The sequence below is a fragment of the Gymnoscopelus microlampas genome (assembly GCF_963454915.1).
Source record: "Gymnoscopelus microlampas genome assembly, chromosome: 24".
Lineage (NCBI taxonomy): Eukaryota > Metazoa > Chordata > Actinopteri > Myctophiformes > Myctophidae > Gymnoscopelus > Gymnoscopelus microlampas.
Window position 1 is genome coordinate 36,075,963 of NC_139961.1, and position 13,455 is coordinate 36,089,417.

A 13,455-nucleotide genomic window follows, 5' to 3' on the forward strand; every position below is an offset into this window, starting at 1 on the left:
TAACCTGCGGGCCGCATTAAGTAAAGGTGGGGGCCGCATGTGGCCCCCGGGCCACATGCGGGGTCCTTGGAGGGGTTCCAGGGGGTCCCCAGCAAAATGTGTTAATATAGCATCACAGTCATTTTAATCACTTCAACCTTTTATACTTTGGCCATTCAAAAAAAAGCAGATCTACAAAGCGCTACATAGATCTACATAGCGCGGCACTCTGTGCTATGAGCTTGTAGATCTGCTATTTTTGAAAAAAACATGAAAATGAGTGGAACATCTTTGAATATATATATTTTCAAAGCGAAACATTTTAACACAAATCTTGGCTTCCGGGGGTCCCTGGAACAAAATATTTCGAGATAGGGGTCCGCGGTCAAATACATATCATTTTGGGGGTCCTTGCCATGAAAAAGTTTGAGAACCACTAGTCTAGGCTCCCTAACTAAACAAAACAGGCTCAAAACGGGGAACAAAACAAATGGCGGCACACCCCTACCAAGCTTCCCTTCTCTATTACACTTAGGTGAAGGTTTGGAACATAATGAAGTGAAGTTTCCTATCTAATAAGTGTCTGCACTTTAAACAAACAGTATCAAAGTTACCTTTACACACTATACAGAAAAAGGTATATGGCACACAGCCTATATAGACCTACAGTAGTAAACACCAACTAACTAACAGAAAGGGTTCTGCACATGGAGGTGACGGAGGGTAACATGACTGAAAAGAAGCTTCTCCCAGGCTTTTATGCTGGCTGGGCTGATTGAGGATGAAGCCCAGGTGTGTCTCCAGACACCACGCCACTCCTCCAATCTCCACTCCACCCTCCAATTACCAAACGGGGCACTGACAACACTCAGAGGGTTAAAAAACACACAATATGAGGCACATGACATCAGTGTTTCCCATTCATTTCATAGACTGTGGTGGCCCGATGTTGTCTAATTTGGGTGGACCCATCACCCCAGACCAGCCTATAGGGTTCAGGTCCACCCATCACAGGGAAACAGTGATGTCATAATGATCTTAACACATTAATTAAATGATTGCATAATAAATGACTTATGGTCAATTATAAAATAATAAAACCAAACCAAACCAAACCAAACATGGCTGACTGACTTCCATTTAGATGGATATTAATATTAATGTTATGAAGAACTCTGATTGTGTGTGTGATCATTTATTTAATATAATATTAAATATAATATTTCAATATAGTGTAGAACTGAAATATTATAATAATGTTTATAAACCTAACCTTAACCATAATCTAACCTCAAAACCACGTCGAACTGGGCGAAACACCGGGAAAAGACAGAGTCCGCACACTAATTATCGTTAGCCTTGGCTAGCTAATTAGCATTTTTAATTGTTTAAAGCAAAGGACACATTTGTGGAAAAGGTTGATGATGTCATCATTGTGCTGCTGTTATTAGTATTTAAAAGCTGAATGGACACACATATATTTACTCCTCTCTCCACCAGGGGCAGCGATGCCTCTCTGCTTCTCTGAAAACACACCCAGGTGTTCTGTGAAAAGACAATAAACCAATAAGAATCAGAATGTATTAACCGTGTGAACATGTTAACACTTTAGAATAACCTTCCCTTATGATATTAAATTAATCATTCCCAAATTATTAGTTAATGTGTTATTTTTAACTTGTTAAATGTGTGTTAATGGTTAATGCTTTAACAATTATTTATAAAACTATGCTATAAATAGTTAATAGATCATGAACAAGTTATTAGTAAACTACTAAAACATCTAACCTCCCAGCACCTTCCCTGCAACTAGTAACCATCAAAGTAGAAACAACTCAGTCCATTCAAACAACATTTGACCAATACTTTGTCAATAGTGTATCTTAGTAGGAAGGGCAGCTCAGTTGGTAAAACACTCTCCTTTGGACCACAAGGTTCTGTCTTTGATCCTGCTAGTGATGGAATGATCAGTGTTTTAAATGTACTGAATCATTGGTACAGTTCACTGAAATGTTGTGTTCAAATGATTGGTTCAGAGTTTGGCTGCATTGTGTCGTCTCTTCACTTCCTGACTGAATCACCTGAACGTCCTCTCAGGCTATGGGATCTAAACTCCTGCGTCATGTAAAACATGTTTATATTTAATTGATGATGAATGGTCCACTCCAAACTACACAGTTCACCAAGAGGGCCCCCCCCCCCTCCATCTGACCACATTGACATCAGTGTTGTCTGATACAACAAATCATTTGATTATTAAATTTGAATATTAGATTCATTATTATAAGAAATTAAGCAGAATTCACACGACCGGGATGGTTTACCAGGCTAGTTGTTTCACTTCTTACACAAGCACGTTGTTTTGTGTATGTTTTCTAGTTGTATACTCTTTTATACATTAAAACTGTATGAATGTATGTATAAAAAAGTTTAGTAAAAAGAAAGAGTAAGTGAACCTGTGTGTGTGGGAGGAGTCTAAAGATTCTCATCATTGGTTGTCGACACCAGAATACGACCTGATAGAAGAAGAAGAGAGACAGTTAAAACAACATGTTGCATGTTAATTAAACGTGTTAATTAAACATGTTAATCACCTCGTTTCTTCCACTGGAAGTAGATGAATCCAGACAGGAACAAGACCAGACCCAGAACCAGACCTGATGCTCCCATGGCCACCTTGTTCTTCACTGTCTCTGGCATGGAGTCATCTGACAATACAAATATTATATTAATTATATTATTACAGTAGATTAAAACACCTTTTTCTTCACTGACTCTGGCATGGAATCCTCTGTGTCATTTTAGATTTGAGCTATAACTATTATTTTAAACTTAGGCTCTTCAAAAATAGCAGATCTGCTATTTTTTAAACAGAGACATTTGTTGAGACATTTGACAGTTACAAATGTTCGTTTTAGATATATATATATTAAAAGATTTGCAAACATTTTTCAGAAATAGCAGATCTACAAGCTCGTAGCTTGTAGATCTCGGTGCCGCACTATGAGCTTGGAGATCTGCTATTTTTGAATATCCCAAAGTATAAAATAATGGTTATAGCTCAAATCTAAAATGACACAGATGTGTTCCTGGATTGAATGGGTTAAGTAAGTAAGCCTTGCCGAGCCATGTTGCCCATAGGGGGAGGAGCCTATCTCCTCATTCTGTAGCGTGAGGCGGCTTGATGTGACTCTAGTCACAGAGACTTACCCCCCCCCAACCCAACCCTTGATGTGACTCTAGTCACAGAGACTTACCCCCAACCCAACCCAACCCTTGATGTGACTCTAGTCACCGAGACTTACCCCCCCAACCCAACCCTTGATGTGACTCTAGTCACAGAGACTTACCACCCCAACCCAACCCTTGATGTGACTCTAGTCACAGAGACTTACCCCCCCAACCCAACCCTTGATGCTGAGTGCCAAGCAGGGAGGCATTGGGTCCCACTTTGATAGTCTTTGGTATGACCCGGCCGGGGATCAAACCCCAATCTCTCAATCTTAGGGCAGACACTCTAACCACTAGACCATTACCATTGATTATTATTGATTATATTAATTCAGCATTTATATAAGACTAGTTCCATCTCTCAGGACTGTTCACTCCAGCAGCTTCTGACCCTGAGGTAGAAATTCTATAAATTCTATAAATGTCTTTGTATCTGCAGCCATTGGTAAACTAAGATGATGTACCTCATCTAGAGAAGACACTTTAAGTAGGTGAGGCTCCTGTCATGACCTTCTTATTAGAATGGTAACTTTTTTAGGATGATTTAATGTATTTGTATTGATTTTTATTTCTGGTGTCTGTATTATTATTGTGTCTTGTTTTTAATTGGATTGCTGTCCTTTCTGCATGTACCTTCAGTTACAAAAAGAGAAGAATCCTTGAACCCTTAAAATAGAGTGTAGTCTAACACATTACAGTAGATTACAGTAGAGCACAGTAGAATGCAGTAGAATGCAATAGATTACAGTAACTGACCCCAGTCCATCTTGATAGGCGCGGTCAGGCTGGGATGTTCCACCATGCATGTGATCTTCTCTCCTGATCTGTAACACACACACACACACACACACACACACACACACACACACACACACACACACACACACACACACACACACACACACACACACACACACACACGCACACACCAACTACAATTAGTCACCATAGCATTAGACCGTTATAGGCAATAAGATAAGCTTATACTGATATTTTCTCCACCTAAAATAATCATGACGTGCGTGCGTCCTCAAGTTGAATGCGCGTCCATGTGTATCTGCTCAGAGCTGAAGTGGCCCCTCCTCCCCGCCCGGTCTGGCAGTGAGTGAGCAGCTGTTAATTAGCACTAACATTAGGACAGATTTTGAAAGTAGCCCATCTACACGCTGAAACGCGCCGCGATTCAACACATTGATCCGTTGATCTTTGTTATTATTTAGTTTTTGGAGAAAAAAAAAGGTTTGACTATTTTTGTGTAGGAGCGTGAATGCCCCGCTGGGCTCTCCTCCGCTCTAGTGTTTATTGTGTATTCCATTATTCCCTCCCCATTGCAGAAAAAATACGAAGGCAAGAGGCAGAAGAAACTTAGTAACGAGATACGCACGTTATAGCGTATTCCTGTGTGTGTATTCATGTATAACACACTCGCTCGCGGGTCTCTGTGTGCGTTCGTCATGCTTGCACGACGACGACCTTGCTGCGTAGTTGTGTCTGGAGTAGACTGGTGATAAACATGGGACTCGGGAGACTCGTGTGTGTGTGTTTGTGTGTGTGTGTGTGTGTGTGTGTGTGTGTGTGTGTGTGTGTGTGTGTGTGTGTGTGTGTGTGTGTGTGTGTGTGTGTGTGTGTGTGTGTGTGTGTGTGTGTGTGTGTGTGTGTGTGTGTGTGACTTAATATTAGCCTACCAATTAATGGGCCATTTTCAGCAAGTGAGTAACACTTGTTTTATTTTCAAAGAATATATGTATAGGTGTCTATAAGGTGTGTATTTTTATGTATAGGTGTCTGTTAGGTGTGTACCTGGGTGTGTACTCCAGGTAGGAGTGGTACTGGTAGTACCAGTCTCCATCAGACAGCTCGTCAGTAGAGGAGAGACCAGAGGTCAAAGGTTCTTGACCTATCCACCAGGTCACCAGGATCACTTTAGGATAGAAGTCGTAGCTGCTGCACCTCAGCATGTGAGTGTGTTCACCACGACGAGGGGGAGTCTCTGACTTCAGTCTCACTTTGGGCTCCACTCCTAAAAAAAAGATTATTATTATTATTATTACCCTTATTATTATTATTATTATTATTATCCTTATTATATAACACATTGTAATAGGAACATTTCATTATCATTATTAATTGTATATCATCCAAATGAGATCCAAATGATCTGCAACACACACTCAACCAGCCAGAATGTTCACGTTTCCCGGCTCTCCCCCGTTCTCCTCTCCCTCCATTGGCTCCCAGTTGCTGCCCTCACAGAGTACAAAACACTGATGTTGGTCTACAAAGCAACCAAAGGTATGACATCCCCATATCTTCAAACCTGATCCAACCCTACAACCCCTCACCCTCCACACGTCCTAGACTCTTCTCCCTTCTCTAAAACACCCTGAAAATAGCTCAAATGAATAAGAGCAGAAACAAACAAAACAATACACATAATCCTGTAAAATATTAATAAAGTGATTAAAAACATACAAAACAAATTAGTAAAGACAAAAATTAAAATATAAAATCAGGTGGTGAAATGAAGTGTATAGATGTGTGTTTTAGCCTGCATGGTTCTTTTTAAAGTTAATTTAAAATCATTAATCCTGGTGTCTCTGTTTTAGGCAGGTCATTATATGATGGTGAAAAGACTCAGAAATAGATCTATATGTTTCATTTATACTCGGTGTATGATGGTGACACGACATGTTGTGAGCTTGTAGATCTGCTATTTCCACTGAGTGACAGCCTGTTAGGATACAGTATAAATCAAGAGGATCTGAAATGTTTCTCAGCAGATAAAGAAATATGTAATACTTATCTTATTATATGATCAATATTAACACCATTAATCATCTCTGAATAGAATCATGTGATGTCTTGTTATAGTTTATGAGGTGATGAGTGTTGAGTGCTGCTCTGAGATCAGCTCACCTCTCTTGTTCAGAACATTGGAGTAGAAGATCTCAATCCCACATAGCAAAAAAGACCTGGCAAAGTTATGGCCCGGATCATGCTGTTTGTCATGGCCCACTCGGAGCAATGGTCTATACCCCCTGCTCTGGCGCCAGATCGGTTTGCCAGAAGCTCAGACATACATGAACCGTATATGGGCCAGCTGTAAAGGGCCACACTGTGCTGACCCAGTGATGAGCCAGAACATAGCAAAAAAGACCTGGCAAAGTTATGGCCCGGATCATGCTCTTTGTCATGGCCCACTCGGAGCAATGGTCTATACCCCCTGGTCTGGCGCCAGATCGGTTTGCCAGAAGCTCAGACATACATGAACCGTGCATGGGCCAGCTGTAAAGGGCCACACTGTGCTGACCCAGTGATGAGCCAGAACAGTGTTTCCACAGCTGGCCCAGACATGGGTCACCAGCACAGGGCCTGAATAGTGTTTCCACAGCTGGCTCAGACATGGTTGGCCAGCACAGGGCCAGAGCACTGTGTCCATACTTGGCCTAGGCATGGTTGGCCAGAACTAGCCCAGAACAATGTGTCCATAATTGGCCCAGATATGGGTCACCAGCATAGGGCCAGAACACTGTGCCCACAGCTGGCCCATACATTTGCCAGGACAGGGCCAGCTGTGGACATAATGTTCTGGCCCAAAGCTGTCAATCCTTAAAGGAGAGATCCTGACTACCAGCCCCCCCCCCCCCCAAATTAGACCTTTGTCACACCCCATATTAACTTCTACAGTTGACTTTTCATAGATGCTCCTGTTCTGAGATCTTGCCATACCTTCAACCCTAAAATGAGACAATTGCCATCAGCTATTGTGCCTATTTCTCTTTCTCCAAACTTATTTTTTTCTTCACAGATCATTTATTTACCACCTGCTGACATGTCAGGATCCGTTTTTGTCCCAACTGAACTGCCATTGATGCAGAATGGATCAGTAGAATAATCGGTGATTGAAGAAGGATCGCCCTGTAGAAAGCAGCAAATACTGATCCATTCTGCATCAATGGCAGGTATGAAGGGCCAAAAAAACAGATCCTAACATGTCAGTAAGTGGTAAATAGATGATCCATGAAGGAAAAAAAAAAAGAGATCGAGAATTAAGCACACACACTAGCGGAGGGCAAATGCCCCATTTTAGGGGTGAAGGTGTGGCAAGATCTCAGAACAGGAGCACCTATGAAAAAAGTCAACTGTAGAAGTTAAGATGGGGTGTGACAAAGGTCTTATTTAGGGGGGGTTGTGCTTTAGTCAGGCTCTCTCCTTTAATCAAGCCATACTAAATGCCATACACAGGCTATAATTGACTAAGATAAAATAAAAACAAGCATAAAAGTTTTCTGCTTTTTTATAGGATATATATTGTGCATTTCTCACAATAGCCAGCAGAGGGCAGCCAAAGCCCATCTATGCTCCATGAGTCCCCCGCACCAGAGTTGAGGGACAGGTACTTGGAATTAATTCAAGCACTTGTCTGTTTAAACTATTTCTATTTTTGATGAGAGGAATTATTATTCATATTATTATTATTAATAACATAGAGCGTGACCCAGTGATTTACTAGCATTGAGAAGCATTTTAAAGTATAATATTTGGTTCCAATATATTTTAGATTGTGTTGGTAGGACTGTCACGATTACACATTTAAGTTGACGATTAATTGTCGCTCAAATAATTGCGATTAATGATTTAATTGTGTGTTTGGCCTTTGAACATTGGAACATTATGAAGCTTTTCAAGGTTTCGTAATAAAAAATTGCACAGGGCAGATATGACACATAACTGAAATATACAAAGAAACATAATTCTATGTACAAAAAAAGCAGAAACAGCAGATTTACAAGCTTACAACGCGTCACAAAGTGACGCGTTGTAAGCTTGTAGATCTGCTGTTTCTGTTTGTTTTTTTATATTTGAAAATGTGTGGGAAAAAAAATCGAAATGGAAACGATTAAATGACGATTATGCAAAAATAATTGTGATTATTTGTTGGGTAATGTAAACTTTAAGGTAATGAATATGTCATTTTATAGAAATGGACTCAAAACCAGATGTTTTTGTATCAACGCAGTATCTTCACCGTCTGTCCTCGGCTCAGTTTAATCCATAGAACAATCATTTAATTTGAACCTCGATGCTCCAACGTTTTGATCAAATGAAGACACACAACAAGCAAAGAGAGCAGACGTTATCATTTGCATCTTTTTATTTTTATTATTAAAACAAAAAAAATAAACATGTTAAGTGTCTTGTGAAGCCTGAAAAGGGGGGGGGGGGGGGTGGGGGTAATCACTGAACATTTATAGAAGCAATGAATGAAAACAAGACAGGATCGGCAAAAAGCATCCTATGTTTCTTCAGCTGTTTTTTTTTTTTAATGTTATATTGCCCTCTTATATAAATATAATTCTATGTGTAAATACTTTACTCTTTCTGTAGATTTTAGCAGAGATGAGAGGAGGATCCTGGGGCCAATAAAGCAGGGATTCCACAGGGCCCTGGTAGATGATTGTAGATAAAGCAACTTTTTTCAACAAGACAAAGCCACTAACTTCCACCAACAGTCCTGATGATTAGAGGAGCAGGATTTACACCATCAGTATCACAGTTGGACCAGAACATTGGGTAGAGTGTCTGCTCAAATATGCCGCCTGTAAAACACTGGAGAAGAGCCTTGTTATCAACATCATAAAAAGAAACCTGGCCTCCTTTGTAATCCACAAACACCCCAATCGTCTGTGGCTCCATGCTCAGGGAGAGAGGGGTTGTTGTTTGTGTAATACAGGTATATTGGGTGTGGTTCCACTCTTCGTTTGTGTGGCATGAGTAGTTTCCTTCCTTTTCCAGCTGCAGCACGCAGTATACCGGATGATGCCTGTCACGTTTGAAGGACTCCTCAATCACTCCTAACTTCCACTCTGTGTTTCCTCTAACCTCAACCTCATAATAGATCTTAGATGAGTTGAAGCCCTTTTTGCTCAAGACACAGCGTTCCCCAAATGGGTTATCGGTCCTGGATGTTACCCTTCTGGCCCATACTCGTTTTCCATCTTCAGAGAGGATGAGACCAGACTTTGCTGTAGCAGGGTCAAGGGTCACGTCTAGTGCAAAGCGTTGTTTAGCACTCTTCAGCTTGGCTTTAGGAATCACCTCCATTTTGTCATGTAGCATCTCTTCCAGCTGAGCGACCGCTGTCCACACGGTCTTCAGACTCTGAAAACCTTGGGTCTTGACCTTATTCAAATCAAGGACTTGTGGAATACTGGAAATTGACAGGAATGTCTGAAGGAGGTGGTGGTGGTCCTCAGTGTGTGAAGACAGCTCCAGCTCGGTACTTTTCCTCTGAAGCACAGTGATGTCCCGCTCCAGCTGTTTGATGAAGCTTTGAGCTTTCTCCTCAGCTGTTCTCCGCCTCTCCTCTATCTCCTCAATGAGCATAACCTGGTTGCTTTGAACAGCTGCCACCAGAGCACTGAACACCTTGATGGCGTCTCCTTTGTCTTTTGCCGCTTCTGCATTGTTCTCATCTAAGAACTGTTTGAGTTGATAAACTCTGCTCTGTCGTTGCTTTATCATCTGCTGTGCATCAGACCTGATTTTGTCAATTTTAGCTTGCTTCGTTTTGTACTCTTCCTCTAGTAGGACGGTGTCATGAGCCTTATGTTCCGTCTTCAGACATGTGACACAAATGCATTCCTGGTCGTTTCTGCAGAAGATCTCCAGCAGCTTGCCGTGGTTCTTACACATCCTCGCCTCCAGGTTCACCACAGGGTCAATCAGTTTGTGCTTCTTGCAGGTTGCAACTCTGCGATGAGGCTCCAGGTGGGGTTCACAGAACGAGGCTTGACAGACCAGGCAGGACTTCAGGGCCGTGCACTTAGCAGCATCAGGGCAGATGTCACAGGGTACCTCCCCTGGACTGACTTTGCGTTTCTGGGATCTCCCACTGACGGAAGGTTTTCTCTCCGGTGATCTCTTGTACAGGGCAGCCATCGAAGAGATCATAGTATTGACCCAGAGATCTGGTCTCCGACCATAAGGGTTTTTACACAAGGGACAGTCACAGGTGACATTGCTGTCCCAGCATTTAGTGATACAGACTTTGCAGAAGGTGTGTCCACATGGAATAGTTACAGGCTCAGTAAAAACATCCGAACAGATTGAACAGAGGACGTGTTCTTCAGGCATCATGACACCACTGACCGAGGCCATAGCTGCAGGAGAGGAGAGGTGGACAGTTAGGGAGGTGTAAGGAGACAGTCACTTTATATTATGCCACAGCCGCAAGCAACTCTTACATCCTATTTTTAATATCTGGAATCTAGAGTTGCAATAGCAATACATCCAAACAGAAAAGTCCTATCTGATTATCGAAAACGAGCGCTTCCAAACTCCAACACTTAGAAAAATAATCACCTGCACAGAATTTATTGACAGAAAGTAGCTCATATATGATGGATTTTTATGAAACAAAGAGGACAATCCAAGCTTTCCATACAGCTGCAACGTTGGTGAGTTCAACGTCATTTAATACAATCAGATCGGACTTCTCGGTTTGGATGTATGAGCTGTCAAGGGTTGGTATTGCAACTCTAGATTCCAGATGGTAAAAATAGTATCTAAAGAGTTGCTTATGGCCACATACTCTAGCCTGGCATTGCCAGATTGATCACGTGGGATCACAAACATTCACATGTTCAGTCTGGCAATGCCAGGCTATGTATCTCTTACTCCATATTCTCTTTTGATATCTTTGCATGGATCAAATTATGATTAGTTGCAACATTTTGAAAAGGTTTTTCATAAAAGGGAAAAGTGTTAGTGTGAGTGCATGGACACAGGAACAGACATAGTTACACATTTGCCATCCAATGGCATTGCTAGAATAAATCCTAAACCTAATCCACTGATTATGTGGTCAGAAAAAGGGGGATCTGATATTCATTTTCAAATAGCTAAAAGTGAGGGGCCTACAGTGCTAAGAAATTACTTTACCTCTGAGCTACTTGTAATCTGTCCCCCCCCCCTAAATAAACCATGATCAAGTTTCCATAGCTGATTGAAGACTAAATGTAAAATGTCAACAAAATACATGTTATTTTCAATAAGTCACATCATTCTACGAATCATCTAGACATTTACAGTATAATGTTAGTATAGCTAACCAGCATAAAGTTAAGTTTGTGGATACAATTACATTGACTGAACTCACCAGCAGTGGATGGTATCTCTGCTAAGTCTTGTTTATGTATGAAACTCGTAGTTATGATGTTTCAACAGAGCTAGTAGGTATATCTGCAGAAGAGACTTACTTTAGTTTCTTTTGAAAAGATGGCACTGCATTGGGCCACCTCTTCCTTCCTTCAAAGGTGTTACCAATTATACTAATTAACAGGGGTGTAAAGTATCTAAGTACATGTACTCAAGTACAATTTTGAGGTATTTGCACTTTACTGGAGTATTTCTTATTTCCAATACTTGTATTCCTTTTATGCTTAGAATAGAAGGTTGAAAACTGTAGTTTCATGCCATATTTAGCCGCGGACCCCCATCTGAAAATGTATTGTGCCAGGACCCCCATAAGCAAAGATTTGAGTGAAAAATTATCGCTTTAAAAATATGTATATACAAAGATTTGCACACATTTTCAAGATTTTTTTCAAAAATAGCAGATCTACAAGCTCTATGAGCTTGTAGATCTGCTATTTTTGAATAAGTGGTTAAAATGATTGTGTTAACTAATTTCGCTGGGGACCCCAAGGACCACTGGTGGTCCCCGGACCACTGGTTGAGAACCACTGGCTTAGAGTCTGTGCTACTGTAGTAGACTTTGGTCCACTGTTTTCTCATTATCTCCTTTTCTCTTCTATTTTCAAATAGCCTGTTTATAAAACAGGGCTAAAGTGGTTAATGTATGTTTTATGATATTAATGTATATCTGCAAAGTAACTAGTAACTTAAAGTTTCCAAATAACTGTAGTGGAGTAAAAGTACAATATTTGCCTCTTGAGATGCAGTGGAGTAGCCTGGATGTAAAAGCACTGAAAATTGGAAATACTCCAGTAAAGTAAAAGTACCTCAAAATTGTACTTAAGTAGCCTACAGCACTTGAGTAAATGTACTTAGTTGCTTTACACAACTGGTCAAGAGTGGAGATACATATATCTATTTTATGAAATCCATCATGTATTTCAGCATCGTTGTGCATTTCTCACAATAACCAGCAGAGGGCAGCCAAAGCCCATCTATGCTCCATGAGTCCCCCGCACCAGAGTTGAGGGACAGGTACTTGGAATTCAAGCACTTGTCTGTTTAAACTATTTATATTTTTGATGATAGGAATTATTATTCATATTATTCATATTATTCATATTATTCATATTATTATTATTATTATTATTATTATTATTATTATTATTATTATTATTATTATTATTATTTTATTTTTTTTGGTTAAAAAGGTTAAAGTACAATATTATTATTTTTTTATTTAAATTTTTATCCCACGATTTTGTAACCCTTATTTTTTACACCCAGTGCCAATTGTCTACAGTATGTAATCCTGGGCACTACCTTCCCTCTGCCAACCTAGGGAGGCCAGGGCCGAGCTCATGCCTCCTTCAATGCATGAGAGCCAACTGACCTTCTTTATCACCTGACAGGGGAGAGTTTCCCTGGTTGGACGTAGTGCGTGGAAGGAACACGTTATTCCAACCAGTTCCTTTCCCCTCCATCAGGCGCCCCGGCTGGCCAGGGGGAGGCAGTATAGTGACCAGGATTACTGCATGTTTTTGTGAGGGTACCTACCCTAGGAGACACGGGGAGAACATGCAAACTCCACACAGAAAGGCCCTTTTGCCAACCCCACCTAGGGTATGAAAGTACAATATTCTGATAGTAATCATTGCTACAGAGTGTTTGTTCGGTCACAGGGGTCTCTCCAGCTCTTTAGTAAACAGAATATAGTACATTTTTAGGTAGGTGACACATTTTAAGCTAATCAGGAGATGGCACTGAAAATGCATGTTCGGTTTAATAAAGAGCTGGAGAGACTTGGGAGAATCCTTTAACTGAACAAACACTCTATAGCAATGAGTACTATCAGAATATAGAGCTATTTAACACTTATTTTGACATGACCGGTTGTGATTCATTTCTTGTGTACATTCATTTTGAAGCAATGCATTATATAGGTGTTGCCTGTCTTGTCTTGCGACTATATGCTGATCTTGTTTGTTCATCTGTGAACAAGCCTATATCAGTGTTGAATCCTAACTCTATTTTTTTCCCTCACAT

General features: G+C 40.7%; 1 protein-coding gene across 1 annotated transcript; it reads right to left on the bottom strand.

Moving 5' to 3' along the window:
- Positions 1 to 1,241: 1,241 nt before the first annotated feature.
- LOC311040709 (SMH class II histocompatibility antigen, beta-1 chain-like) lies at positions 1,242 to 6,157 on the bottom strand. Its single transcript, XM_084051049.1, has 6 exons — positions 6,127 to 6,157; positions 5,011 to 5,230; positions 3,967 to 4,034; positions 2,574 to 2,687; positions 2,436 to 2,495; positions 1,242 to 1,524 (listed from the first exon to the last, which is right to left on the bottom strand). Exons 2-5 carry the CDS (start codon positions 5,166 to 5,168, stop codon positions 2,455 to 2,457), a joined length of 381 nt encoding a protein of 126 aa, XP_083907175.1. The 5' UTR covers positions 5,169 to 5,230; positions 6,127 to 6,157; the 3' UTR covers positions 1,242 to 1,524; positions 2,436 to 2,454.
- Positions 6,158 to 13,455: the final 7,298 nt, after the last annotated feature.